The 27,159-nt window shown below is 45.1% G+C and overlaps 1 protein-coding gene across 1 annotated transcript in view; it reads left to right on the top strand.

Annotated features, from left to right (window-relative positions):
- The window catches only part of fasn (fatty acid synthase), a 48,601-nt gene extending 22,545 nt beyond the window's left edge, over positions 1–26,056 (top strand). The window contains exons 12-43 of the mRNA XM_007888539.2: positions 100–194; positions 1,362–1,496; positions 1,905–2,108; positions 2,644–2,759; positions 3,464–3,639; positions 3,948–4,139; positions 4,533–4,613; positions 4,927–5,112; positions 5,546–5,725; positions 6,067–6,270; positions 6,974–7,287; positions 9,184–9,573; positions 9,869–10,033; positions 10,281–10,399; positions 10,862–11,016; positions 11,567–11,770; positions 12,287–12,437; positions 13,023–13,201; positions 13,730–13,849; positions 14,460–14,582; positions 14,957–15,180; positions 15,593–15,794; positions 16,878–17,029; positions 17,308–17,399; positions 18,052–18,203; positions 19,385–19,630; positions 20,177–20,365; positions 20,762–20,989; positions 21,793–22,013; positions 22,627–22,725; positions 23,196–23,447; positions 24,280–26,056. Coding sequence (XP_007886730.2) covers positions 100–194; positions 1,362–1,496; positions 1,905–2,108; positions 2,644–2,759; positions 3,464–3,639; positions 3,948–4,139; positions 4,533–4,613; positions 4,927–5,112; positions 5,546–5,725; positions 6,067–6,270; positions 6,974–7,287; positions 9,184–9,573; positions 9,869–10,033; positions 10,281–10,399; positions 10,862–11,016; positions 11,567–11,770; positions 12,287–12,437; positions 13,023–13,201; positions 13,730–13,849; positions 14,460–14,582; positions 14,957–15,180; positions 15,593–15,794; positions 16,878–17,029; positions 17,308–17,399; positions 18,052–18,203; positions 19,385–19,630; positions 20,177–20,365; positions 20,762–20,989; positions 21,793–22,013; positions 22,627–22,725; positions 23,196–23,447; positions 24,280–24,417 — 5,684 coding nt within the window. The 3' untranslated portion in view covers positions 24,418–26,056. The remainder of the gene's footprint in view (positions 1–99; positions 195–1,361; positions 1,497–1,904; positions 2,109–2,643; positions 2,760–3,463; positions 3,640–3,947; positions 4,140–4,532; positions 4,614–4,926; positions 5,113–5,545; positions 5,726–6,066; positions 6,271–6,973; positions 7,288–9,183; positions 9,574–9,868; positions 10,034–10,280; positions 10,400–10,861; positions 11,017–11,566; positions 11,771–12,286; positions 12,438–13,022; positions 13,202–13,729; positions 13,850–14,459; positions 14,583–14,956; positions 15,181–15,592; positions 15,795–16,877; positions 17,030–17,307; positions 17,400–18,051; positions 18,204–19,384; positions 19,631–20,176; positions 20,366–20,761; positions 20,990–21,792; positions 22,014–22,626; positions 22,726–23,195; positions 23,448–24,279) is intronic.
- The last annotated feature ends 1,103 nt before the right edge of the window (positions 26,057–27,159 follow it).

The following is a 27,159-nucleotide window of genomic DNA, read 5'->3' as shown; positions in this document are numbered from 1 at the left end:
TTTTCTGGGTTGGAGGTGGTGGCAGAGGGAATGGGTTTGTAACTAAGTTAACTCTCTACAAAAATGTAACTTGTGATTGAATGTTTGGGCATCTGACAGGTCTGACGTGGCAGGAATGCAAAGAACAGTGTCCAGAAGGAGTGGTCCCAGCTTGTCACAACGCAGAGGATACAGTCACAATCTCTGGGCCACAGGTAAGAGACAGCGGACAATAGAAAAGAGTCTGCACTGTAAGGGTGGCAGAAGTGGGGGGGGAAGGAATCGTTAGTCCTTTGAATCGAGGATTTCTTAGAGGTTTTGAAATCGTAGATTACTATTAGCACAGCCTGTGCCGGTTCTTTGAAAGAGCTACTCAATTAGTCCCACTCACCCGCTCTTTCCCCATAGCCTTGCAAATTCAAAATCGCTAAATGTTTAAGGCATCCTAAAATAGAGGAGGAGCAAATCTGAGCGTGCAAAATCCAGGTGATTATAGAGAAAGCCGTGATTATAGAGAAAGCCGCCTGTTAGTAGCAAAACCAACATCCTACGCCCAGATTTGGATTCCCAGTAAGTGAAACTTCCAACTTCTTGTTTGATCTCATACTTCCTCAGAGAGGTGCATTTTTGTAACACTGACTGTTCTCGTAGTAGAGGTTTTTTTCTTAAAATAGGTTCACGTTCTCTGAATAAATAGGAAAAAAATGTTACTGGTATTTTGCCATCAAGCGTTATCTCTCCTTGCAGTGTTAAGGAAAACTCTTGCTTCTGTTGATAACAGCCAACCTAGTGTAAAATTGTATTTGCTCAATTCTCACAATGTTATCCTAGATCCCTGGAATAGCCTCAATAGTGACTTGGACTTGGCGCTGTTTATCCCTCCTAAGATAATACTGTTGTGGTAACATTTCTCCACGTAGGAAAAGGGGTTGAATCATTGGTATAATTTTTGCTGGGAATTGCTGGTTTAATGTAATTTCATGACTGAGTATATATGTGGGGAATCAGAATTAAAACGCTTGTTTAGAATAAAGTCACGGGCGTGGATCAGAAGGAGATGGAGACCTTTGCCAGGAGCTCACAAGACAAGTCATAGTTGAGATATTGACTGCAGGATTTAAGAAAGGGATGGAAAGATACCTGGGAGCTAATAGTAAGAGATATGGAGAGGAGGTGGGATTAGGGAAGAGTGCGTTACACAGGCTGTAGAATGGTCTGTGACAGAGCAGGTTAGATGAGCCAAGTAACTTTCCACTGGTCCCAACCACCAATGTTCCTCTAAGCACCAAAGACTGGCTGGTTCACGCATTCGCCTAGTCTCCCCTGGGGCAAAATAATGTCCGGCGAACGTTTACTGACAACCTGCGCTGTTCCTCCCGCAGGAAGCCGTGAGTAAGTTTGTGGTCAAACTGAAGGAGGATGGAGTCTTCGCCAAGGAAGTCCGTACGGCTGGTGTGGCTTTCCACTCTTACTACATGGCGTCCATCGCACCAACCCTCTTGAATGCCCTGAAGAAGGTATGGCGAGGCTGCTCGATGACTATTCCAGCTCAGTCCAGCGAGGAATTTTCAATCGATGTTAAAGCAATACATTACGACACAAATTTATAGCTATAAAGCACCTTTCACGTGGGAGGACGTCCCAAGTTGCTTAACGATCCTGGCTGGGCACCCGAGCTGGGGATGGGAATCGAGAGGGGGTGGGTAGGGGGAAAGTGTCCAAAAGCGCACCTTAGGTAAGTCTTGAGACGGACTTTGAACGAGATGAAGGAGGGAGGGGTGGGGGGAGTGAGTCGGGGGGACTCTGGGATAGAGTTCCAAAGAGTGGAAGAAGCAACTTGAAATTAGTCCTAAATATTGATGCTGTAACCGTTTTTATCTTCCTTCGTTTTTCGCCCCCATTCTCCTCTTCCCTTCTTTATTCAGGTTATAACGGTTCCCAAGCTGCGTTCGCCCCGCTGGATCAGCACGTCAATCCCGGAGGCCAACTGGAACACTCACCTGGCTAAATACTCCTCTGCCGAGTATCACGTCAACAATCTGGTCAGCCCAGTGCTCTTCCAGGAGGGTGTGCAACACATTCCAGACAATGCCGTCGTAATCGAGATTGCTCCTCATGCCCTGCTTCAGGTATCTATCTGTACTTCTGTTTAAGATCGTGGACTTTTCAAGGGCAAGTTAATGAGAGTTGTGCTGATAGCTAATGGAGTCCTCAACAAGAGGATGCCTCAGAACAAGAGGACCCGAGTTCAATTCCCAGGCAGGGCGCAACCTAAGGGAAGTTTCCTTACTCCACAGGCCTCTGTTTGCCTCACAGTAAGCAGAAACCCGGTTATTAGTGGATTGGCGGATCGCTTCCCAGTGGTAATAATCCCTCCCCAAAAATAGTCAATCCATGACTGTTTGTGGGGCATCGCTGTGCGCAATTGGTGCCCGCATTTCACCCGCAAAATACAGTCAATCCATTTTACAATGTATTCTGTGAAGCGCTTTGAGACATCTTAATGACGTGATAATACGCTATATCAAATGTAAGTAATATTATCCAATCCTTTGTTATTTGTGGCACGCGCAAGGACATTTCCTGAGGATGCTGAAGGTGTAAGAAACTTTCTTCAATGCAGGCAAGAGGATCCCTGATGAGTTTGTTGTTTCTTTGCTGCAGGCTATTCTGAAGAGGAGTCTCAAAGCTTCTAGTGTGATCTTACCCCTGATGAAGCGAGGACACAGTCACAACGCGGAGTATTTCCTTACGCACATCGGCAAAGCCTACGCGAGCGGGTATGTGAAAACATGATGGCTTATTTGCGTATAAACACGATTGCAGACAGGACATTGGGCAATCACTCACAATACTAACCTGAGATAAATAAAAAAATCTGCTCATGTACAGGAAATTCAGCAGGCAAACTTTCATCTGTTTAAACCTACTTTATCCTTAAATTGTTCTCCTTGTGTTTCTCACGCCACCAGCTAGCCTCTTAGTTGTCACAAAGACACTCATTTCAACACTATCATAAGTATCAGCTCAGTTGGTACCACTCTCGTCTCTGAGACAGAAGCTTGTGGGTTCAAGCCCCACGTCAGCGCTTTGAACTCGCATAGTTTACTGATGCTCCAGTGTAGTGCTACGGGGGTAGGCTATATTGTTGGAGATGCTGTTTAAACCAAAGTAACATCCAGATGGATGTTAAAGATCCCGTGGCACTATTCAAAAAGAGAAGGCATTTTCTGCAGGTGTCCTGGCCAACAACCAATAATTCACCCACCCATTCACTTTGTGGCTGTTTGTGGGATATTGCTGTGTGCAAACTGGCTGCTGCATTCACCTACAAAATACGCGGGTAAATCCTCTGAAGCATGAAAGGCACTCTATATCACTATATATTGGTAACATTGAAGGCAAATTACAGACCACCGTTGCTTGGGATTTCAGGTTTCTGGTACCTTTAAATGTTAACGTGCTGTTTTTTTTTAAATGACAGAGTGAACCTGGACTCCAACAAATTGCACCCTCCCGTGGAGTACCCCATCCCAGCTGGAACCCCCTTAATTTCACCCCATATCATGTGGGACCACAGTCAGGTGTGGGACGTACCCAAGACAGAGGATTTCCCATGTGGTTCTGGGGGCTCGACGTCTACCACGGTGTTTAATATTGGTGAGTTTACCGCTCCCATTAGAAACCTCTCGGGCTGATGTGATTACACATCCCATCAGCATTGGACACGTTTCACATTTTGAGCCTAACCTTACTGGATTTGTTTTAATGGTGTAATGTCTGAAAGCATTCTTTTGCGAAACGATAATAATTACCAACACAAAGTTGATGTCAGTGGAGCCCAATTACTGTTGGGATAGATTGAGTTTCGACATCGCTTCTGGGTCTAAAGGTTCAGTCGATTGACACGATGGGCTGAATGGCCTCCTTCTGTGCTACACATTTCTATGGTTTCCTTTTCTCCACAGATATGAGCTCAGAATCTCCTGACAGTTACATGGTTGGCCATTGTATCGATGGCAGAGTATTGTACCCAGCAACTGGGTATCTGGTTCTCGCTTGGCGAACACTGTTGCGATTGACTGGCGCTGTTATGGACCAGACATCAGTGATATTTGAAGACGTTACCATCTACAGGGCAACAATCCTCCCTAAAACAGGTATGAACATTTTATCCTCATTGAATTCTATAGTCGCTGGATGGAATCCCTCCTGGACTGAGGTTGTGGCAGTAATGATAGTGCAAGAATTTTTTTAAAAATTTGTGGCGGGATAAAGGGTTGAAGACACTGCACTAATTTGACGAGGGTGGGTTTGGCGTTCGGGAGAGGGAGATGACTAAAAGTGCAGTCTACTCTGAAACGCCCTCTCACTGCGGACTGAGATGCTCCCATGTGGCTCAGTTATTGCTTTCAGCAATGGCCGAGGATTAACTCTGCTTTAAGTGACTCGAAACTTCTTGAGGCGAAGCAATTGACATGACAAGATGTTGCCGTACTTATTTTAATTTATTTAAAATAAATAAAAAAACGACCTTGCCTTGGCTCCTCTAGGTTCTGTGCAGCTCGAAGTCCGGCTGATGCCTGCGTCGAATCGATTTGAGGTGTCTGAGAACGGAAACTTGGCTGTCAGTGGTACGTTCCATTTACCAACGTTCTTTGTCCCCGGTTTAAAAAATAATAATCCTTGCATTTGAGAGAGAGAGAGAGACAGACTGCGAGAGAGGGATATAGCGCCTTATCACGTCGTTGAGAAGTCTCAAAGCGCTTCACAGGATATATTGTACAGTGAATTGACCGTGTGTTTTGTGGGCGAAACACGGCAGCCAATTGCGCACAGCAATGTCCCAGAAATTTACCATGTGAGGTTCCTAGACCCCTGAAGGCGTATTTAGGCGCTTGTATTTTGTATTTCACACCTGTGTCATTTTGTTTTGTAACTGAACAGGAAAAGTGTCTTTTCTGGAAGAAACGGCTCTCGATAACTTCAGGAACCAGATAAAGGCACGGCCGGAAATCACAGATACAGATGCAAAGTTCCACCTGTCCTCGGGTGACATTTATAAGGAGCTGCGCTTGCGAGGATATGACTACGGAAAAACATTCCAGGGAATCCTCGAGTCCAATAATGCTGGTAAATAGTGGACCACAATAAACCTATAGTCTCATAAACCTATAGCACATTTTAAATAAAAATCTAGTCATAAAGAAAAAAGACATTTGCGTTTTTAAAGCTTCTAGAATATTGCAATAATAATAATTCTTTGATGCATTTTGATACAGCGCCTTATCATGTCTTCGGACGTCTCAAAGCGCTTCACAGAATATACTGTCAAGTGGATTAGCTGTGTATTTTTTTTGAGCGAAATGCAGAAGCCAATTGCGCACAGCATTTCAAGAGATGTCTTGAAAGTGCTTCCCTGTAATCGTCATCAAATGTAGTGACTGTTTTTGATAGGTCAAACCAACAAGTTCCTGGGGCGCCCACTGCAACTCTATCCACTTTCCTGTTGTCGTCTGATCAGTAGTGGTATCCGTGTCTCTAACCTGAACCTTTTTTATACCAGGAGACACGGGCAAGATACTCTGGACTGGGAACTGGGTGACCTTCCTAGACACCATGTTGCAGATGATTGTGGTCGGACTGTCAGGACGCAGTCTCAGGCTACCCACTCGTGTCCGCTCGGTGTGCATCGACCCCCAACTTCAGGAAGAGAAGGTCCAGGAGTACAAGGATGACAAAAAAGGTAATTTTTGTGAATATTATCGCTGTCACAAAGTTGCCGGTAAGTTGCCTTTGTGGGAAGTGATGGAGATAACAAGAACAACGTGCAATTTATATAATAGCGTCTTTCACGTCGGGAGGATATCCCAAGGCTGAACAGTATTACACTTCTGGGAGTCCATGGTATATATGGTACCGCATATAGCAAGAGCTCCCGAGTGTACTTGAGAACAATTGCAGAGTTTTAGTTGCGTTGATTTAAATTTTAAGCTAATATTACTTGGTCGGGGGTCTTGTTTCTACACTGTGTGTGTGTGTGTGTCTCTCTCTCTCATGGTGCACCCTTCTTCTCTTCCTCTGCAGCTGTGGATGTCGTGGTGGACAGGTGCCTGGACAGTATAACAGCGGGAGGGGTGCAGATCTGCGGCCTTCATGCCACTGTAGCCCCCCGGCGTCAGCAGCAGCAGAGCCCACCCACGCTGGAGGAGTTCCACTTCAGCCCCTACGTTGAGACCGACTGTCTGAGCAGCAGTGAGAGGCTTCGCTCGTGCCTTGCCCACTGCAAAGGTGAGGGCTTATGCGAGGAATCACAGAATCCGAGGCATAATAATAATCCTAGCATTTGATGTAGCCCTTTATCACGTCTTCAAGACTGATCATAATATATCAGAACACCAAAGAGTTGTATGATCTCCCCGTCACCAAACTAATTCACTCTTTATAAATTCACAAGGTCGGTTTGGATGAAGAGCGCCCTTCAACCCACTTCATCTCGTCCCACACTTCTGCCTTCCCATTTTCAGCCTCGAACGGTTTCTTAAATGAGTCCGAAGTCCCGGCATGAACCACCCTTACTGGCAACCTGTTCCAGTTGTTAATTGCCTTCCGGTGTCTGTCCTGAAATTGCCCTTTGCAACTGCAAGCCTGTGTCCTCTTGTTCCAATGTCTTGGTGCATTGTAAAATATTGTTATTAGTGTACTTACTGAATCTCATTTAACACATTATACACCTCAATTGTGGCCTAGCGTGCCTAAGAAATGATTCCTCTTAACACTGGGAATCATCCTCGTTGTTCTCCTCTGCAATGCCTCTAAGATCTGGGCAGCTCAATTATGTCACAGCGACCAGAATTATACGCAGTACTCCAGGTATGGACTGACCAGAGCGATGTGTGGTTATGTACAGTTGTATAGCATGATTTCTTGTTTCCAAAAGCCTTGCACGCCAGTGAGTGATGGCCTGCCCCTGACCGAAGCTCTTGTTTTGCAGGTTACGTACAGAAGCTCCAGGAGAAGCTGTCCCACCACGGGCTGAAGCTGTCCTTCTCGGGCCTTCCCGACGGCCTGACTGCCTCTGCCAGGGCTCCTGACTCCGAGCGAGGACTTCCACACATGCTCGGTGTGCTCTGCAGTCTGGACCTGAATGGGAACCTCTGGTCGGAGCTGCAGCAGACAGTGGAGAGGGAGAAGGTGTGCTTGCGAGATGACGACTTGCTGAATGCGTTACTTGACAGCCCAGCACTGAAATCCTGTCTCGACACTTCTCTGGAGAATCTCTCCAGCAGGAAGATGAAGATTGTAGAGGTAAGATTGCGAATTTTTTTTTGCCCTCCCCCTTGCCTCGAAGAGTTTATAACGTAACATCTTTCACCATCAGTCAAAGGGGACTGTAAGAATAATAATTCGTTATTATCCTTGCATTTGATAAAGCACTTTATCATGTTCGAGGGACATCTCAAAGCACTTCGCAGGATTTACTGTGAAATGGAGTGACTGTGTATTTGTAGGCAAACGCGGCAGCATAATTACACATGCCAATGTCCTGCAAACCATGAAACAACCGACCAATTTTATTTCGGAGATTGTTGGCCAGGACACCATTCAAATAGCGCCATGGATCTTTAGCATCCACTTGAACAGGCAGACAAGAATCTCACACGATTCAGTGAGAGGCAATTTCAGGACAGTCGCAGAAAGAATAAATGTTGCTGCTTTATAGTGCGATGATGTAACGGGAAGATGGTAGACTGGGTTTTCTGCAAGGATAAGATCAAATGGGTGAGAGTGCCTTCTTCACCCGCCCGACCCACTCTTGCGATCTTGTTAGTGTGGCCGGGAATATTTGCAGGAGTCGTGTCCTTTACCGACTAGACCCCAGAGGCTGTGATAGTTGTGGAGGGCCCTAAGGCTCGGGTCAGCGTTCTCTCAAGCTGAAGAGTGCGACGTGCTTCCTTCAGCGCGTGGGCAAACCTGGAGAAAAATTCCACGGTGCAGTATTTTCTTCGATTCTCGCTTCCCCAAGAAATATCCCAGCTCTGCGCTGCGAGAGGTTAATGCGACGCTCTGCTGGTTGTGGGACGTCGGAACACCGCAGCTTCAACAGCTCGTGTTCCCTGCAACCAGTGTTCAAATGTCCGAGAATAGCACTGCTGACTAACTTGTAGACGGTCTGCCAAAACATTTAAAACCTGTAAATGGCAACTGAATGCGATACGCGTCAGGCAACGAGGAACCCTTTAGCGGAGCGTGTGACCAGACTGATTAACATTGCGAAGACTTGATAATCAATCAAAGGGCAGAGGAGGTTGAGGAGATGGAGTATCTTTTCGAGCATAAGCTGATACTGCAGCAAAGGCAGTGGTGTGATCACATTCTGAGCGCCAGCAGAGTAACCCAAACATTTTCCTCATTACTGATACGAGGTAAACTGGGTCTTATCATATCTGAGCTCATGTCTCGTTGCTTCCTTGAATAGTATTTGCTCGCTAGTCCTTGGATACAGCCTTGAGGATCATGTGGTGTATCATGTTTCGCCCGGCTGCTTTGGACACCTTCAATTTTTTTTGCAATTTTACCAAAACGCGCTCCATTTGACACATGTGCTTCTCTTGATCTTCTTTAACATCTCATCTTATCCTAACTTATCCCTGGAAACGCCGTCCACCGCTAACATAGTTTTAAAAAGTTCTTTGGATGCCACTTGCTTCTGCTTTTCTATTGCCCTTTTACTACCAAGTGCAACCTTATGTCTCCACGTGCAAACGCTTTGAGACATCTTCCCGACAGGAAAGATTCTATTTAAATGTAAATCGTATTGTATCCTGCCCCCAGCCCCCTGTCTTTTTATATGGCTATCTGTCTTTAATACTGGTTCCTTTTCAGGTTTATCACATTGCGATTATCACGCGTTGCTCCTTTACATTCAGCAGTTCGCGATCTACTTGTTCGGCTTGAAAGTCACACTGGATTGAAATATGCACCGTTTACCAACTCTGCCAAACAGCTTTGGACCTAATAATGGCTCAGTCTCTATTGTATGTCTCTGATCTCTGAATGATCTAAGCCGAGAAAGGCAGACACACGATTGTATAAACTTGGTAATGTCTGGTGAAGTACATCATTCAGATCGATGCAGCGTGGTAATTGCAGCTCTGATACCCTTGCTCATGTTTGACGTTGCTGCCTTGGTCTTTCCTTCAGGTCCTGACGGGTGACGGAAACTTATTCTCTCGTGTCCTTCCGCTGCTGAACACTCAGCCGATGCTCCAGATGGATTACATTGCCACCGATCGGAATCCCGACCTGCTGGCAGACAGCCACAAACAGCTGGAAGACCTGGGCATTTCCATCAGCCAGTGGGACCCGGAGACACCTGCCACCCCAAACCTGGCCAATACCGATTTGGTCGTCTGGAACAATTCCGCATCCCTGATCGAGGATCCCATGACTGCCGTTTCCAATGTGGCCGCCACGGTGAAAGAGGGCGGCTTTGTGCTGCTGCACACTCTTCTGAAGGGAGAAACACTCGGGGAGACGATTGCATTCCTTACCGGCAAAGATCCCAAGCAATCGCAAGGGTTGCTAACGCAGGTAAAGTGATCTAAACCATTCGGCCCATCGTACCTGTAATATTCTATGATGTAAATGATGTATATCAGAGGCCTTCCTTTGCATGAAAGCCCCCCCCTCCCCTGATATAAATGTATATTGTTCAATATTATTTTATCCTTTTAATAAATCTAGAATACAGAACCTCATATATTCAGCACATTTTTGCTGAACATCTACACGTGGTGGTCGGTTATGAATAAGATTCTCTGGCAGGGTTTTATTGTACGCTACCAACTCTTTGAGCTCCTCGCTGACGGTCTTTGTTTCTCCGCAGACTGAATGGGCCGAGGCATTCAGCCAGAGCTCTCTGAACCTGGTCAGCATGAAGAAGTCCTTCTACGGCTCAGTCGTACTTCTGGGTCGAAAACAGGCAGCGCAAAAAACACCCGTGTTCCTGCTTGTGGATGGGGCAGATTTCACTTGGGTTGAGCCACTGAAAGTAAGTCCTAAACTGAAGTATAGCGACTCGTCTTATCCAACTATCTCTTTCTCACTCGCATTGACCTCCCAGTGAAACCTTTTGTTGCCTAACACCTAAAGGGAAAATCCCATTATAAATGGGGAATGGAGAGTTTGCTCGGGTTCGGTTAGAACCCCAGTGTTGCAAAGGAGATCAAACGCCCTCAATAACACCAAGCTGACGGAGCCTAAATATCATGGCATAAGCGTCTCTCTTTTTCTTACAGGCTGAGTTAGCCGAGATTTCGGACGAGCCGATCTGGCTGATGGTGACCAGCTGTGGGAATTCAGGTGTGGTGGGAATGGTGAACTGCCTTCGCCAGGAACCTGGTGGTCATAGAATAAGGTGAGATTTAATAATAATCCTTGGATTTGATGTAACGCCTTATCACATCTTCGAGAAGTCTCAAAATGCTTCACAGGATACACTGTAAAGTGTAGTGACTATTTGTTTTGTGGGCGAAACACAGCAGCCAATTGCGCACAGCAGTGTCCCACAAACAAATTTACTATTTGGTACCAACCTTGCAAGCAACAGGGATGTGATCTACGGCACCACTTTACGACTTCTAACCTTCAGTGAATGATTGATTTAATAAAAATAATAATAATAATTCTTGTCCCGGTCACTTCACAATAGTCACTAAGTAAACAAATCGACACGTACGGCAGACGTTCAGCGCAAAACAAGGTCCCCAAAAGAGTTATGACCAATATATCTGGAGGGTTGTTGAGGGTCCATTCAGCTGCAATTTACCCATTAACTAGAAGTGATGAATGATTTTTATTGTGAATCTCTGGCCTCCAGGTGTGTGTTTGTGTCGAACTTGATCTCCTCCTCGCCCGTTCCGTCTCTGGATCGCAATGGAAAGGTGATGAAAACCATTCTCCGCAACGACCTGGTAATGAACGTCTCCCGTGACGGTCACTGGGGAGCTTTCCGGCACTTTCTATTGCAACAAGGTATTGGACCGATGTGTGTATACACTTTAAAGTTTAAATGAATCTTGGTAGCAATCATGATCAGATGGGAATGAAATGATTATTCCCGTAAATTATAACTAACTCTATAGCATTTTATGCAGTAAAAATTACAATCCTTCCATTTGATATAGCGCCTTATCACATCGTTCAGACATCTCATATCGCTTCACAGCATTCATAAGTGTGTGTGTGTAATATATACAGTATCGCGTCTTTCACATGGGGAGAATGTTTCAAAGAGTTTCACTGGATTTTAATGTGAAGAGCAGCAGAAAGTTCTCTCTAAGGAGGATTTTTCCTCATTCGTACATCTTCCATGTAAACACTGTTGAGTCTCTCGACTACAGGAATGTTGCGTATTAAAAGTTCGAAAGAAGTGACTTTTTTTGTGCCCCACCAACATCATTGGGTATGAGGTCATTATTAAGATGCTGTAAACTGCCCTAGCCTCCCTGTACTCCACTTTATTATTTCTTGAAGAGTTTTACGTCAACTACCAGAGTAAATAAGGCTTCTCTCCTCCCTGCAGGTCAGAGTAAGGAACAGACAGAGTACGCCTATGTGAATGTGCTGACCCGCGGCGACCTCTCCTCTCTCTCTTGGATTCTCTCGCCTCTGCAACACTTCCAGCCCATCGATCCCAACATTCAGCTGTGCAAAGTGTACTACGCGTCTCTGAACTTCCGGGACATCATGCTGGCAACTGGGAAGCTGCCACCTGATGCAATCCCAGGTAAGATGGCTCCGTTTCAACAGAAACCGGGAGGAAGGTAATTGATCTTCTCGGGTCGAGATGCTCCAAAGGTTACATTCAACAGTCCAGCCAATGGATACGGTCGCTCAGATGTGATTCTCTTAACGACCCACTAACCTGCTGACACTCACCATTTTGCCCTTGCTACCTCGTCGATCGCAAAGTTGTGACTCCTTCTGATCAGAACAAACTATCTTTTGCCTAACTCGTGGCTGCTTGAGAGTGGGAGATTCTAATCCCTGTTTCAGACATTGAGTAATGTTTCAAACGTTAAAAGTAACGGGAACCAGAAAGGGCCGTTTAACTGTTCTAACAGTGTCCGTGACCGGGTTAAACCCACTGACCCACATTCTTTCCAAGCCCTCGTTGGAGCTCAAATTTTTCCATCTGGTCTTCAAAATATCCTGAACTCCGCTTGGGTCCTTTTTTCTGTCATTTCTGCTTCTGATCTTCGTTCGTTCATATGTTTGTTTGTTTTCTTTTTTTTAAAAAAAGGTGATGTAGCCCTGCAACAGTGCATGTTGGGAATGGAGTTTTCAGGGCGGGATCCTGATGAGCAGAGGGTGATGGGGTTGCTCCCGGCCAAAGGACTGGCAACCTTCGTCGACTGTGACCGGCGGTTCTTGTGGGAAGTCCCGGAAACCTGGTATGTGTTTAAACAACCCGCCAGTTACTCAGAGCAAGGTGTTCATTCGATCCCACTGCGCTGCCTAATCCCTTTCAACTACGGCAATTCGCATTTATCCGGCGCCTTTTGCGTCGGGAGGACGTCCCAAGGCGCTGGACAATGAGGGGTTTGCAGCCAAGCTGCGGGTTGGGATCAGTGAGGGATGGAGGGCACGTGGGGGGTGGGGGGTTTGAGGAGGGAACATGATCAAAAAGGAAGGTGTTGAAGGAGGCAAAGAAGGGGGAAACCTCTATCCTTCATACACATTGAAGACCTTTCACCATCGAATAGCATTGGCAGAAGCCTAGGAGCCACTTTGACCGACACCCTGGTCAAGAGGCTGGGAGGGTACAAACGTGAACCCAAAATAGCTTTATTTCAATGAACTTCTTTTAAAAAAAAAATAAAAAAACACAGCAAAAAAGCAAATGAGACAATTATGGAAGAATTTACCAGTGTATTAAAACATGATGTTTAGCTATATATATATATTTCTTCAAAATCAGCTTTTATATCTATGGATAAAAATTATAAATCGCTTTGGATCAATTTGTGTTTGTCAAGGACCCTGGAGGAGGCTGCTTCAGTGCCGGTTGTCTATTCCACCGCGTACTATGCCTTAGTGGTGCGAGGGCGGATGAAGAAGGGGGAGAGTGTGCTCATCCACTCAGGGTCTGGAGGTGTTGGTCAGGCGGCTATCGCCATCGCCCTCAACATGGGATGCCGTGTCTTCGCTACCGTTGGTAAGTGATGGACAGAGAGTTGAATGGCTAAAAGCTTTAGGGCGACGACAACAACTTGCATTGATGTAGCGCCCTTTACGCGAGGTGGAGTCCAGGAGCGCTTAACAGTGGCGGAGTCTGACTCCGAGCCGGGGGGTGGGTGGGGTTGGGAGGGAGAGGAGAGGTGACAGTAAGCACGATCGAAAAGGAAGGTCTTGAGGCGGGTTTGAAAGTGGTTAGGGAGGGGGTGCAAGGCGGAGGGATTGAGGGAGGGAGCTTCGGGGTAAAGTGGCTGAAAGCACGGCCGCTGCTGGACACCAATGAACAAAATTTGCGGATTCATCTTGGGTGTTACCAGTGTTTTATGGCACTTGGCAGCGCTAATGATTGTGTGTGGATGTGGGGGGGGGGGAAATCTTCACTGACTAAACCAGCAGTGTCAGTGGTGACACTCAAGTTCTTTGACACAATATGCGCTTGGATCATTTCAAAGCCGTTCTCTGTTGACCAGTTTCGCTGTTCTGCCCCTCTCTCTCGCTCTCTCTCTAGGTTCTGCAGAGAAACGAGCTTACCTACAGCAGCGATTCCCACAGCTGAGAGATGATTCCTTTGCAAATTCTCGAGACACTTCCTTCGAGCAGCACATCCTACGTGTGACGGCTGGTAAAGGTGAGCCACGAAATGGGGTTTATAAAAGTCTTTTTGCTTTAATAAGAGTGTATTTTTTGGTGAGCGAGAGAGCCTTGCCTACCGTGCATTTCAGAGCGTCCGGGGAGAGAGAGAGTGTAAATTCTGTTCCAGACACGGGCATAGATGGGCGCTCGCATGCAGAACTCTGCCTGGTTTTGGACACGCTGTAGCATGGTGATGGCTTTCTGTGTCAGACACCTGCCTGCCCTGAAAATAAATCTGCTTAAACTGGTGTAGTTCTGGAAGTTGTACAGAAAATGCAGGCGGCATAAATGTGGAGGGAATTTAGCCAAGATAACTGGAATGATGAGGTGGGAGGGACTATTCGCAAAAAGGATTTTAATCGGAAAACTTTAATGATCGACCAATTCAAGAGACTCGGTAGGAAGGAGGAAGGCAAGGTGTTCCAAATCCAGTAGCAAAAAGGTAAAAGTTGGTTACTCCTCGCCCTTCACTAACAAAGCCGGGAAGGGCAGAATGGAGATTTGCAAGGTTTGACACAGTGTAGTCTGCGAGCTTTCAATTGGCAGAACAGTGACCCTCCAAGGCTGAAAGCTGCGCTCTTGTTTTGTGTTGCTGTCACGTGCAGGTGTGGATCTGGTGCTGAATTCATTGGCTGAAGAGAAGCTGCAGGCCAGTCTGCGCTGCCTGGCCCGTCATGGACGCTTCCTGGAGATTGGCAAATATGACCTTTCCAACAACAACCCCCTGGGTAAGTGGGGCACATCGACCCAATAACACGTAGGGCAATTGTGGTGAATCTAAAATAAGGCAACCGCAACAGGGTTTGTACCTATTGGTTCCTGACATTAATCAGATGTTTCAAATTGACCCGAATGAATTTGCTCTGATGGGATCTCCTCCCACACGACTCGGAGGACAACTCCTGTTGGCCACAGGTCCATTTAATGCACGCCGATACCTTTGTGCAACCCATTGCGCCTCCCACATTTTCTGATCTCCCGACATGTTTTAACTTCAGCGAGAAATGGAACGGGGTAAGGGTCGAGGAACTCCCAAGGCAGTGGCACTTTTCCCCACTGCCTTCTGGCTTGTCCTTCCTAAAGCACCCTGCACTGTTTTCAGGCATGGCCCTCTTCCTGAAGAACATAGCGTTCCACGGAATCCTGCTCGATGCCTTGTTTGAAGAAGGAAACCGGGAGTGGGAGGACGTGTCAGAGCTCCTGAAGAATGGGATAAACTCGGGTGTTGTCAAGCCCCTGAAGACCACGGTGTTCGATCGAGACGATGTGGAAGCTGCTTTCCGATTTATGGCTCAAGGCAAGCACATCGGAAAGGTGGTCCTGAAGGTGAAAAGACTGTTTTGTACCCTTTTCAGTTGGATGGGAAGAGAGAGACTCTTTGTATATGTAAAGGCAAAGCTACTTTTACTGACAAGCTACGCTTCCTACATTGCACGCTTCAGGTTTCTATTTTTTTGGTGGTGGGGTGGGGGAGAGTCCTGTAGCATAGTGGTTAACACACTCTCCTCACAAGAGAGAAGATTAGGGTTTGATTCCTGGGCTGGATGAAACCTTAGGCAACTTCCCTTACTCCACACGTCTCCTTTTACCTAGCAGTAAGTAGGAACCTAGAACGGTGGATCACGTTGCAGCAGTAATAATCGCCCACTACACAGGATATACTGTAAATTGCAATGACTATGTGGGCAAAGGCAAAGCAGATAGAAAGCGTAACGAATGTCTTTTTTTTGCTGGACAGGTTCGGGAGGAGGAAGGTCGATGTGGCACAGTGAGCTCCGAGCAGCTCTCCATCGCTGCGCTCTCCCGCACCGCCTGCCCGGCTGCAAAGTCCTACATCATCACCGGCGGCCTGGGAGGCTTCGGCTTGGAGCTGGCACAGTGGCTGATCGAGAGAGGGGCTCGGAAACTGGTGCTGACTTCCCGCTCTGGCATTCGCACTGGTACGTTATGTCCGCATGTGTTCCGGCTGAATTAAAAAAAAAAAAGTGTCTCTCTCTTGTATTTTAGTAACGTTTCAATTCAGAAAAAAATAATCCAGTGCAGTGTTGGGGGATGTTGCAATGACAGAGGTGTCGTCCTTTGGGATGAGATGTTAAACCGAGGTCCCGTCTTCATGCTCGTGTGGATGCTAAAGATCCCATGGCAATATTCGAAAAGAGAAGACATTTTTTCTCTCTCCCGGTGTCCTGGCCAGCAATCCCCCAAATAAAATTGATCACTCGCTCTGTGGCTGTTTGTGGGACACACTGCTGTGTGCAACTGATGACCATGTTTTGCCCACAATATACACAATCAATCCAATTTAGAGTATATATCCTGTGCAGCGCTTTGAGAGACGTCTCAATGACGTGATAAGGCGCCATATCAAATGCAAGGATTGTTATTAACTCAATCGCTGAACCTTCTCTGATTTTTGATTTTTTTAAAAGGTTCTGTTTTTTTTGGTAGTGGAATTTTAATGTAATTTCTTACAATTTTTTAAAAAGAATCATACAAGTTGCTTATAACTATGACTTGTGAAGGCAGCATCTGTATTAACAGTAAGACCAGGGTTCAAGATTGTGTAGACTACTTGTCCCATAGAGTAACAAGGCAACACCCCCCGCCCCCCCACACCCAAGTGAGCACTCAAACCCTTTGTGATCATTAGAGGTGATTGCATGTGACCATTGAACAAATTGTCCCTGGTCCCCTTCGCTCCATCATCGGTGGCCGTGCCTTCAGCCACTACGCCCCGACACCCTGGAACTCTCCCTCGATCCCTCCGCCTCACCCCCTCCCTTCCTAATTTCAAAAGCCACCTAAAGAACTTCCTTTTTGATTGTGCTTACGGTCACCTCTCCCTCCTTTTTCCCCTTGCCTCGTTGTCAAACTCCGCTGCTGTGAAGCGCTACGGGACTCTACCCCACGTGAAGGGAGCTATATAAATGCAACTTGTTGTTGTTGTATGTGACCGCTGGACTTTGCTAGCCGTTGACTGCGCCGACTCTGACGGAGTGAGTAAGGCTTGTTGTCTGTGGCAGGTTACCAGGCCAAGCGAGTGCGTGAATGGAAGGAGACGGGTGTTGATGTGCTGATTTCCACCAGTGACGTCGGTTCCTTGGAGGGAACTCGGCGTCTCATCACCGAGGCCTCTGCACTTGGCACTGTGGGCGGCATCTTCCACTTGGCTATGGTGAGTGACTTCAGAGAGACGGCACAGGAGAGAAAACTGAACAGGTGGGAGATCAAACCGCAAGGTTTATTTACAAGATTTAAATCCCACAAGCCACGATTCGACCGGCTCTTGTTTACGTTTCGGCCTCTCTGATGGGAGACTAGATTGTGCAGTATGTTAGCACGCGCCCCATGCATCTAATCAGCGCCTTGGGATGTCCTCCCGACGTGAAAGGCGCTACACAAATGTAATTTTGTGTTGTGACTGAGTCTCACTGGCACGTTTTGTTGGGACAGGTTCTGAGGGATGGCATGTTGGAGAACCTGACTCCAGAGCTATTCAAAGACGTCAGTCAGCCCAAATACAGTGGGACGCTTCACTTGGACAAGTAAGTGAGCCAAGGCTGTCCTGAGGAACGGGCTGATCTTCTAACGCTGATGCTCTGGGCAGGTTTGGGGGGTGGGGGAATAACTTCAACTAAATGTGTGTTCTTTGTGAAGAAACTATTAGCTCTTTTGTAGATAAGCAGCATATTTAGACCTGAATCTCTGGGGTACTCTTTGTAAATACCCACCTTTGAACCCTTGAAGTACTGGGGAAGAGCAGAGATCTGGCTATCTAATGCAGATTGAAGGATTAAAATAGCTGGAGCTGATTAGATGTAAGCCTGTAAATGCTGCACTAACCACCATTACGCTTGCCTAGAGCCTGTCTAGCTGTTACCCAGTGATTGTTAATACCATAGAGACTTCATTGTACTCCTGCAGTCAGACTGTTCTCAAGCATTGCATTTTAAATAGATTTTGCAAAGTCTTAACTCCACTGTTACCATTCAGGTACTATTCCCCTGTGCCCCGTGCCTAATTGAAAACCCTAGCAGATACGTAAGCAGAAAACATCCCATACTATATCCAGAAGTTTCTCCTTTCCTCATTGCTCTTTACAATCGGACAGGCAGATATGATGGATTAAGTGCAATCTCCTGCTGCGTTGGCCATGTGCTTTCATTCTTCCTTCAACCATGTGTTTTCTTGCTTCAGGGTCAGCAGGGAGAAGTGTCCAGCCCTCGACTATTTTGTTGTTTTCTCGTCTGTGAGCTGTGGCCGTGGTAACGCTGGCCAGAGTAACTATGGCTTTGCCAACTCCGCCATGGAACGTGTGTGCGAGCAAAGATGCCGCGATGGATTGGCAGGTATGTGGAGTGAAGCCAAGGAGGCCGGGGATGGGGGGGCGTGGGCAACAATAGGCCAATATTCACCCTTTTTTTTTCTCTGAGCAGCTGAAAATGCCGACATCTGAAGCTGTGTTAATTAACAGGCCACAGTGGTACCGCAGGAGATGTTTAAGCCTTTGTTTCTTCCCTGATGTCAGATCGGAAGCAAACTTTCCCTCCGCGCACTGCAACTGCTTTCCCTCCCAGAATATTCCTGACTATTTTGATCCTTTATTGAGATTTTCAGTGGTGCTATCATTAGTTTGCAGGTTGCAGTGAGGGGTGGGGGGGGGAAGATGTTAGTGGGGAATATTTGTATTCTCCTCCCCTTCCTCTCCCACCAAGGAGGAAACGTATGCAGAAGTCGTGGGAGCGGAAAGCGTTTTCTCGCATTGAAACAGATCTAAAGAGCTTCACAAGCGATTGTCAATTGTAGTGCCTCCTCGTTTAGGCAAAAACACAGCGGCTATTTACAAGGTATCACAAACCGCCATGAGGTGAATGACCAATTAATCTGGATGATTGTTTTAGTGGCCAGTGCATAGGGTTTGGAACAGTGCTAGGGGATTTTTAACGTCCTTGAGAAGGAATACACATCTGTGGTTGTGTGTGTGTGACATGCCATCCCCGACAGCATGTCCACGCTTTCTGTCCCAATTGGAATATAATGCCATGTTTTTTTTGCTGAAAGGAAATCGCTCTAATTCATATCCCTCCCAATGTGTGCTAGCAAAGGGAGACCTGCTCTGAGTCCATGTTAAATAGATGCAAAGGACACTGCATTGTTCCACCTTTAACATTTGGAAATCTTCAGTTTTTTGTAGCTTGATTTATACAAAATAAAGTACAATCTGCTCGCCATAGACTGATGGAACGTTGTTTGAAAATGCTCGCGTCGATCATGAAACTGTAGCCAGTTCCAGATATAAAAGGGAGGTGAAGAGGAAGTTCTATACGCAGAGGCAGGTGAGAATGTGACCTCACAGCCGGAAGCATCACCGTGTTTAAGAAGAAACGAGGAAGAAATGAGGGAGAAGGGAATTGAGGGGATTAGGAAGAGGGTGGAGACTCCTGTGGAGTCTAAACACTGCCATGGAGTAGTTGGACTCAACAGTGCTGCAATGTTATAATCATTCTATTGTTCTTGATCTATATCCTAGGCCTAGCCATACAATGGGGTGCTATCGGAGATGTGGGCATTGTCCTTGAAGCCATGGGTAATAATGACACTGTAATTGGCGGCACCCTACCCCAGAGGATTAGCTCGTGTTTGGACGTCTTGGACCGGTTCCTAAACCAGGCTCACCCGGTCATGTCCAGCTTTGTCCTCGCTGAGAAGACGATCGTCATGAAGACCGATGGCAGTGGCCAGCGGGACCTTGTTGAGGCTGTCGCCCATATTCTCGGTGAGTTTTATTGCTACAAATCGTACCGCGTAATGTTTGGCACAAACCAAGATCTGCCAGGCTGGAGGAGCGCATTATTATTGTCGAGTCTTTCTTACCAGTTGACGACCTCTTGCACCTGATAAAGGCCTGAGTAGATACATCTAACCGAGCAAAATTTAACAAGGATAAACATGCTTCACCAAGCAGGTGTGGTTCTTTTCCTAGGTAAAACATACCCTGTGGCTGTTTGCATTACACCATAAATGTTGACTAAAACTGGTTCTAGGTAGTGACGTCTGCAGTTAACTTCTCTAAGTGTGTTATTCTGGGGGTTATTAATGGGATACCTAAATAAGGAATCCGAGACACAAAGAAGGGGTGTGTTCCACTGCAAGAAAAATCCCAGCATCAATTCAGAAACTTACTATAATAGAAAATACGCTAAAAGGATATTTAGTTGAACACTGTATGTCTTCAGGGAGAATGCATTGACATAGTTTAAGCTTTGCTGATTGCCTGGTCCAGTTGAGATAACATGGTCCTGTTTTACCTATTTCCCCAAAGGCGTACGTGACATCAGCAGTTTGAACCCAGATGCAACTCTTGCTGACCTGGGCCTTGATTCCCTGATGGGGGTGGAAGTGCGGCAGACACTGGAGAGAGACTATGATATCGTCATGGCCATGAGAGATATCCGACTACTGACGATCAATAAATTGCGTGAACTGTCAAACACATCGGGCAAGGCGGAAGGTGCGAGGTTCAGATATTCTAAAAAAAAATAATGAATTTTATGCCCAGGTTATTGTTTATTCAGATAACTGCAGTGTGTAAACAGTTTGAAAGAAAATTATAATAATAATAATGGAGTTGGAAGTTTAGAATCGTACCTTAAAACGAATGATTCCTTAATTAGAGAGCTTTCAAATGCTGTGATTAATATACAAATAGTGGGTGCCTGGTAAGTGTACTTTACTGTTCCATGCAAATATTATTGCGGCCTCTAAAACTTCCGTTAAAATAATAGTTTCACATATTTATCGCAGTTTCAATTTTTTCTTAAAACGTTGCCTTTTCATTAAATCGCAGCTCATTTGAATGTTTTTCCCCAGCTCAAGAAAAGTGAAGTTTGTTTATTTTCTCGCACAGAATCGAAGCCGTCACCTCTGAAGAACAGTGCCGACTCCGACCTGAAAGATTTGGATCTCAACATTCTGCTCGTCAATCCCGAAGCTCCAACCGTCACCCAGCTCAACAATGTAGAGAGTAACGAGCGACCTCTCTTTTTAGTCCACCCTATCGAGGGCTCAATTGAAGCCTTCAAGGCCCTCACTTCCAGAGTCAGCGTTACTTGCTATGGTCTGCAGTGTACACAAGGTACAGGACTAGCCCACAAGACAATAAAACGTTCACAGCACAGAACATCTACAGCCTTTTGTTTCAACCGAAAGCCATTCACTTAGTCCCAAATTCCTCTGCCCTCTCCCTGAATCCTTTTAGATTTCTCCTTTCTAGATATTTATCTAGGACTACCATTATTGAAACGTTAGGCAAAGCACTGCAGATGCTGGAAATCTAGTATAAACACAAAAGTCGCTGGGAACACGCAGCAGATCAGGCAGCATCTACGGAGAGTGGAAAATAAATTAACGTTTCAGGTTAGATCTCTGACGAAAGGTCATTGATCTGAAACGTTAACTCATTTTCTACTCTCCCTAGATGCTGCCTGATCTGCTGCCTGTTCCCAGCGACTTCTATGTTTATACCATTTATTGAAACGTTTATACCATTTATTGAAAAGAGTATCTAAACCAAACTCGAGAGTTCCACATCTGTATGCCACCTACCATGGACGATTCCTTGTGTCTTGGATAGAATGCGCACTCTCTCTCACTGGACGGAGACATGCCCTCCTTACCTATTTGCAGAGAGTATTAGGCCCAGATTGACATGAGTCAATATGTGGGGACCCCAGAGTGTTAGTTCGAGGTAGTGCTGTGGGTTAAGGTGAAATATTTTATTGCCAAATATTGAGGTAAAGAAGGATATGAAGGTCGGCCATGAAGGAACGTTTAAACGACTTGGCTTTGTTGTCTAGATGTGTGTAAAATAAAAGTGTGTTATTTCTTTTTAAAGACCTTTGATTGGAATATTGCAATAATTGTGTCTCTGTTTCGCAGCTGCCCCCCTGGACAGCATTCAGAACCTGGCCTCCTACTACATTGACTGCATTAAACAGGTCCAGGCTGAGGGCCCCTATAGAATCGCAGGCTACTCCTTTGGTGCCTGTGTGGCTTTTGAGATCTGCAGACAGCTCCAAGCGCAGGCAAAGATTCCACGTCCTGTCGACTGCCTGTTCCTGTTTGATGGCTCCCACTCGTACGTGGCTGCATACACCCAGGTATCTAAACCATCAACAACAACAACAAGATTCCATTTATAGAGCGCCTTTCACGTCGGGAGGACGTCCCAAGGCGCTGTACAGTTGGGTCAGGACCCGAGCAGGGGGGAAATGGTCAGGGTGAGGGGAGGGAAGGGAGGGAGAGAGCGAGGAGGGGGTAGAGAGTCGAGAGGGGAGCCGAAGGCTCGGTCAAAGAGAAAGGTCTTGAGACCGGCCTTCAAGGAGGAAAGGGAGGAGGCAAGGCGAAGGCACTAGGTGAAGTCAACTTCAGTGACCGATAGTCCAGAGAGTACGAGTTATGATGGCTCGTCCCTCTCCGTGTATGTGTATCACAGTGGGTCACCCTCACCCTTCCGTGTCACACAACTGACTCTTTACACATTGCTGTAAATGTACTTTCTCTCACTTCCCTTCTGTGGCCAGTGCTTGAGAAATAACCTAATTTCACTTCACTTTACTGGATAAGGAATTTAAAAACTAAATTCACTACTAAATAATTAATTAAAATTATTATTGTCTGCCCACCTGCCAGAAAATAATCAGAAGCTGCTCCTGAATTATGTTTTTTTTAATGTTTATAAATTCCCTATGTTTTTCCGCTCTCTGTGTGCAGAGTTACAGAGCAAAACTGACCCCTGGAAATGAGGGAGAAGCAGAAACTGAGGCGATGTGTGCATTTGTTCAGCAGTTCACAAACACAGAATACAACAAGGTGAGGACTGAGCATCTTTAGTCAATTAAACTGAACAAACTTAAGAAAAAGTATTGTAGTCAGAGTATATGTGGATGACAGATAACCAATGTATTAATTCTTTGGGTTAACAGTTTCTTCTCGTCTCCTCAGACTATATGGCCAAGATAATAAACCTATATTTATTTCAGTTGTTACTGCATTAAAAAATAGTTCCGCCTCATTCTATAAAATTCTACAGTAATAATCCTTGCATTTAATATAGTGCTTTATCACGTCTTCGAGACGTCTCAAAGCGCTTCACACAATATACTGTAAAGTGAATTGACTGTATATTTTGTGGGCGAAACACAGCAGCCAAATGCGCAGAGCAGCGTCCCACAAACAGTCGTGGATTGAGTGACCAAATTATTATTAATGGAGTTTTTTTGCATTCATAATAATGCACTGCAATAAGGTTCTTATTTTCAATGGTTTTTTCCGCTCTGCAGATCTTGGAGAGATTGCTGCCACTGAAGGACTTGCAAACGAGAGTTGATGCAGTTGTTGATATGATAACCACAAGCCATAAAAGCATCAACCGTGACACACTGAGCTTTGCTGCCACCTCCTTTTACTACAAACTCAAAGCAGCAGATCAGTATATCCCTGCTTCCAAATTCAATGGCAACATCACACTGCTGCGGGCCAAAACCAGCAGCGAGTATGAAGTGGGTCTGGGTGGAGATTACAGACTCTCTGAGGTGAGCTGACTTGCTTATGGCGTTCTTTGAGATGCAGTTGTATAAATTATTTAGGGGGAAAAAAAATCAACACATCTTTATCTCACTCAGCGCTTGGTATCTGGCTGTCAGGGGGCCAAATGTTTTAATTAAACAATAGATATATAATTCATATATAACAATGAAAGCTGTGTGCACCAATAGTAGTTTCCGTTTCCTTTTGTAAATGACGGTCCTGGTGCAAGTGCACAGGTTTGTGTGGGCTACATTTCATCACATTTCCCGCGCAAGCTATCTTCTGAAGTGTAAATGCTGGTAGACTGACTCACACAAGCGGCAAATGAATAGTTTGGCCCACTTAGATAGTCTATTATATCCTTTCAGATGCTTGAAAGGGTTTAGAGTTGTAAAATCCAGTTCCAGGACAGACCAGGAAGTATTTCTTTACCCCAAGGGCAATTAACCCACTTGGAACTGTTGCCGGGAATGGTGATTGAGGCTAGGATGCTGGGACTTGTGTGTTTTTTTTAAATGTTTTCGAAAAGTTTAATGCTGTGATGGGAGGGTAGTAGGCTGGGTATTCTGGAAGGAATGAAATCAAATGGGCTGGAGGGCCTTCTTCATCCAAACCGATCTTTGTGACATGTTGAGACTTCTGTTGTTAATCGGAGGGATGAGCGACACCAACTTTGAATAGCTGAAAACTGCAAACCTCTTCGCAGTGAACTCTGAAGTGCGTTTGAACGTACATCAGCTTTATCTTTTTCCGGTGTTACGTAGCCTCCTCAAACGTCCGCTAGCGTTCTCGTGGGAGATGAGGTGGACTGAACTGTTGTTTCTTTCACATGGACAGGTTTGTGATGGAAAGGTCTCGGTACACATAATTGAAGGAGATCATCGCACATTCTTAAAAGGAGCAGGAGTGGAGTCAGTTGTCAGCATCATCCACAGCACCTTGGCGGAGCCACGGGTTGCCGCTCGCGAGGGCTGAGCCAGAGCAGTGAGGCATTGTCAACAGCCGTGGTTCTGACACGTGCAATAGACTGTACAGCTATTGTCTTTTCACAATGAATAGAATTGTTGCAAAACTGTAATTTTTTTTTGTGTGGCTTACAATTGTAGCTCAAAGGCAGTAAATATAGTGCTTGATAGCGAAACTGGTGCATAGAAGGACCAAAACACACAAGAAAAACTGACTGACCCATTTCTGAGACGTTTATTGTCTATGAGGAAATGGAAACCAATGATGTTTCAGTTTTTGTTTGTAAAGTTGAATAGCTTGTAAACAATATTGTGACGCGGACTTTGCAAATAGCATGATCCATTCCTCTGTGTTTTTTAGAGCGATTGATTTTGTTTTCATAAAATGTTATGTTTATATAATTTTTTCCTTCTATACTGTAAACTATTTATTTTTTGGTGTGTGCGTGGAATTAAAATAAAGGTGCAGTTCATTTGGCAGTAAAATGTTTGGCACTCTCCATCCACTCAAACCTTGGATCGTTGAGTTGCAGATATTGTTATCATTTAGAAAGGTCAGTGACCAATTGCAACTGGGATGAATTGGTGGCTTGAATGCGTTTTGATCCCATGCATTTCCCTCTCCCTCCCAGCACGCTTGACTAAAGATTTATCAGTCAATCAGGCTTACTGGATGGTAAACCACACAACATTGAAGCTGTCTGTCAGAGTGAATAAAAACCTGGGGGAATGAAAAATGCTATGTGCCATCATCGTGCACTGCCCACCACCAACTCCTCAGCACGTAAGATTGGTGACAGTCTCGGCAAAGATTCTTTTCCCACAGTTTAGACCCTCCGAAGCTGATAGAGGGAATCTGATGGTGCGCAATTTCTCAAAGGAGGGTGAAGCTGCCCAAACTGTTTCATTAAATAAAATAACTAACAAGACCCAAACTTGCATTGTAAGGGTATTTATTGCCTGCGTAGGTTATTCAAGAGCAATTGGCTGCCGCGTTTCGCCCACAAAATATACAGTCAATTCACTTTACAGTATATTCTGTGAAGCGCTTAGAGACGACTCAATGATGTAATACGTCACTATATCAAACGCAAGGATTATTATAAGAGCAGCAACTGGCCTGTTTCTGTGGAGGTGGGAGGAAAACCTTACTTTCTCTCTAATGTAATTTTTTTATATATCGAAGGTGCTTCCGATGGATGCAAAGTTTGAAAAAATTGCATTTTGAGCAGAATTTCCCCCAATAAACAGCAGAATAAATTGCATATGAAAAAAGATTATCCTATTCAGCATTTGAACTCGATATTCCCCAATTGTTTTTTTTCCCCCCAAGAATTACCAGACTCACAGAATAAACTGTTGAAAGCAAATGATACGAAGTCCAGTGACAAGGAGGAACATAAAGATACATTTGTGTGAGGTATATTGCCAGGAAAGAATTTATTTAACAATGGAGAAAGCCCTCCCAACGTTGACAGAAGCAGGCCAAATAAGTGAGGTGTTTGAAATGTCAGTGGACAATGTAGCTCATTGAATTCTTTTTCATGTATTTGTGATGTGTCTATGTTTTCCTTGGTTTTGTAAAATGGCTACTCTGGACAGTATTCATGGCTTTTATTTTATGTTTTAATAAAAATCAATATCCGAAATGGTTTCCAAAAGATTTCATTTAACGGGACCAACAAAGGTCATTTTATTCTCAGAAGGGGAATAACCTCAGTCTATTATGATCAACTTTTGCTTCTTACAGAGCCTCAAATACTATAGTTGACAGTAATTACCTGCCGAGCACTTTTAGATGTTTTGACTTTATGGGTGTTATAACAGGACCTTGAGGAATTCTGAGCCACAGGTCACAGATCCTGCTTTAGGGCTAAAGGTTGTTCCTTCCCACTCAGCTCTAAAACCATTTTTGTCATTCACTTATTGAGGGTTGATTGGTCAGCCGGTGAGTTCTCACCATTGAAAATTGCTGCTGTCACTGAAGATTCAGCAACGTTTATCGCATTTTGCACAAATGTTTTTGAATTTTGTGGTTTTAAATTAAGATATTACTTTATCTGCTCATATACAATCGCATTTCTGCCTTTGTTCTTCTGTTTAATAACAACATGGTGAAGTGTCGCTGCAAACTTACATCCTATATCAATCCTATAAGCACCCACTATTCTATGCTACCAAAAATACTTTTTCCATTGAGGTAACGCATTGTTTCCTATTAAATCAAACGCTTTTATCTTTTGCATATTGAGAAATATACAACTTCAACAACAAATAGTTTAAACTGCATAATAATAGCTTGTGTTTAAATAGTGGCATTCACAGAACGCAGAACATCTTGTAACGCCTTACAAAATAAAAAGAAATACATTAAATAAAACAAAAGGTACATTAGATAGATGGATGGATTCGACAAAAGATAACGAAATAATAATAATCCTTGCCCGTGATACAGCGCCTTATCACGCCTTCGAGACGTCTCAAAAGCGCCGCACGGAACGTAGCGTAAAGTGCGGTGACTGTAATTTGTGGGCGAATAAAAAGGGTAAACCAACAACAACAACGCGACAAGAAGATTCCACTTATAGAGCGCCTTTCACGTCGGGAGGACAACAACAACAACAACAACTTGGATTTATAGAGCGCCCTCCACGCCGGACGGCGGACAAATAAACAAATGCATACATACATACATACATAGGTGCATAAATAAATAAAGCAATAAATAAATAAAGCAATAAAAGGGCAACTG

This window comes from Callorhinchus milii, unplaced genomic scaffold (genome assembly GCF_018977255.1).
Source record: "Callorhinchus milii isolate IMCB2004 unplaced genomic scaffold, IMCB_Cmil_1.0 Scaffold20, whole genome shotgun sequence".
In the NCBI taxonomy this organism is placed as follows: Eukaryota; Metazoa; Chordata; class Chondrichthyes; order Chimaeriformes; family Callorhinchidae; genus Callorhinchus; species Callorhinchus milii.
This window is presented reverse-complemented; position numbering and strand designations above follow the sequence as displayed.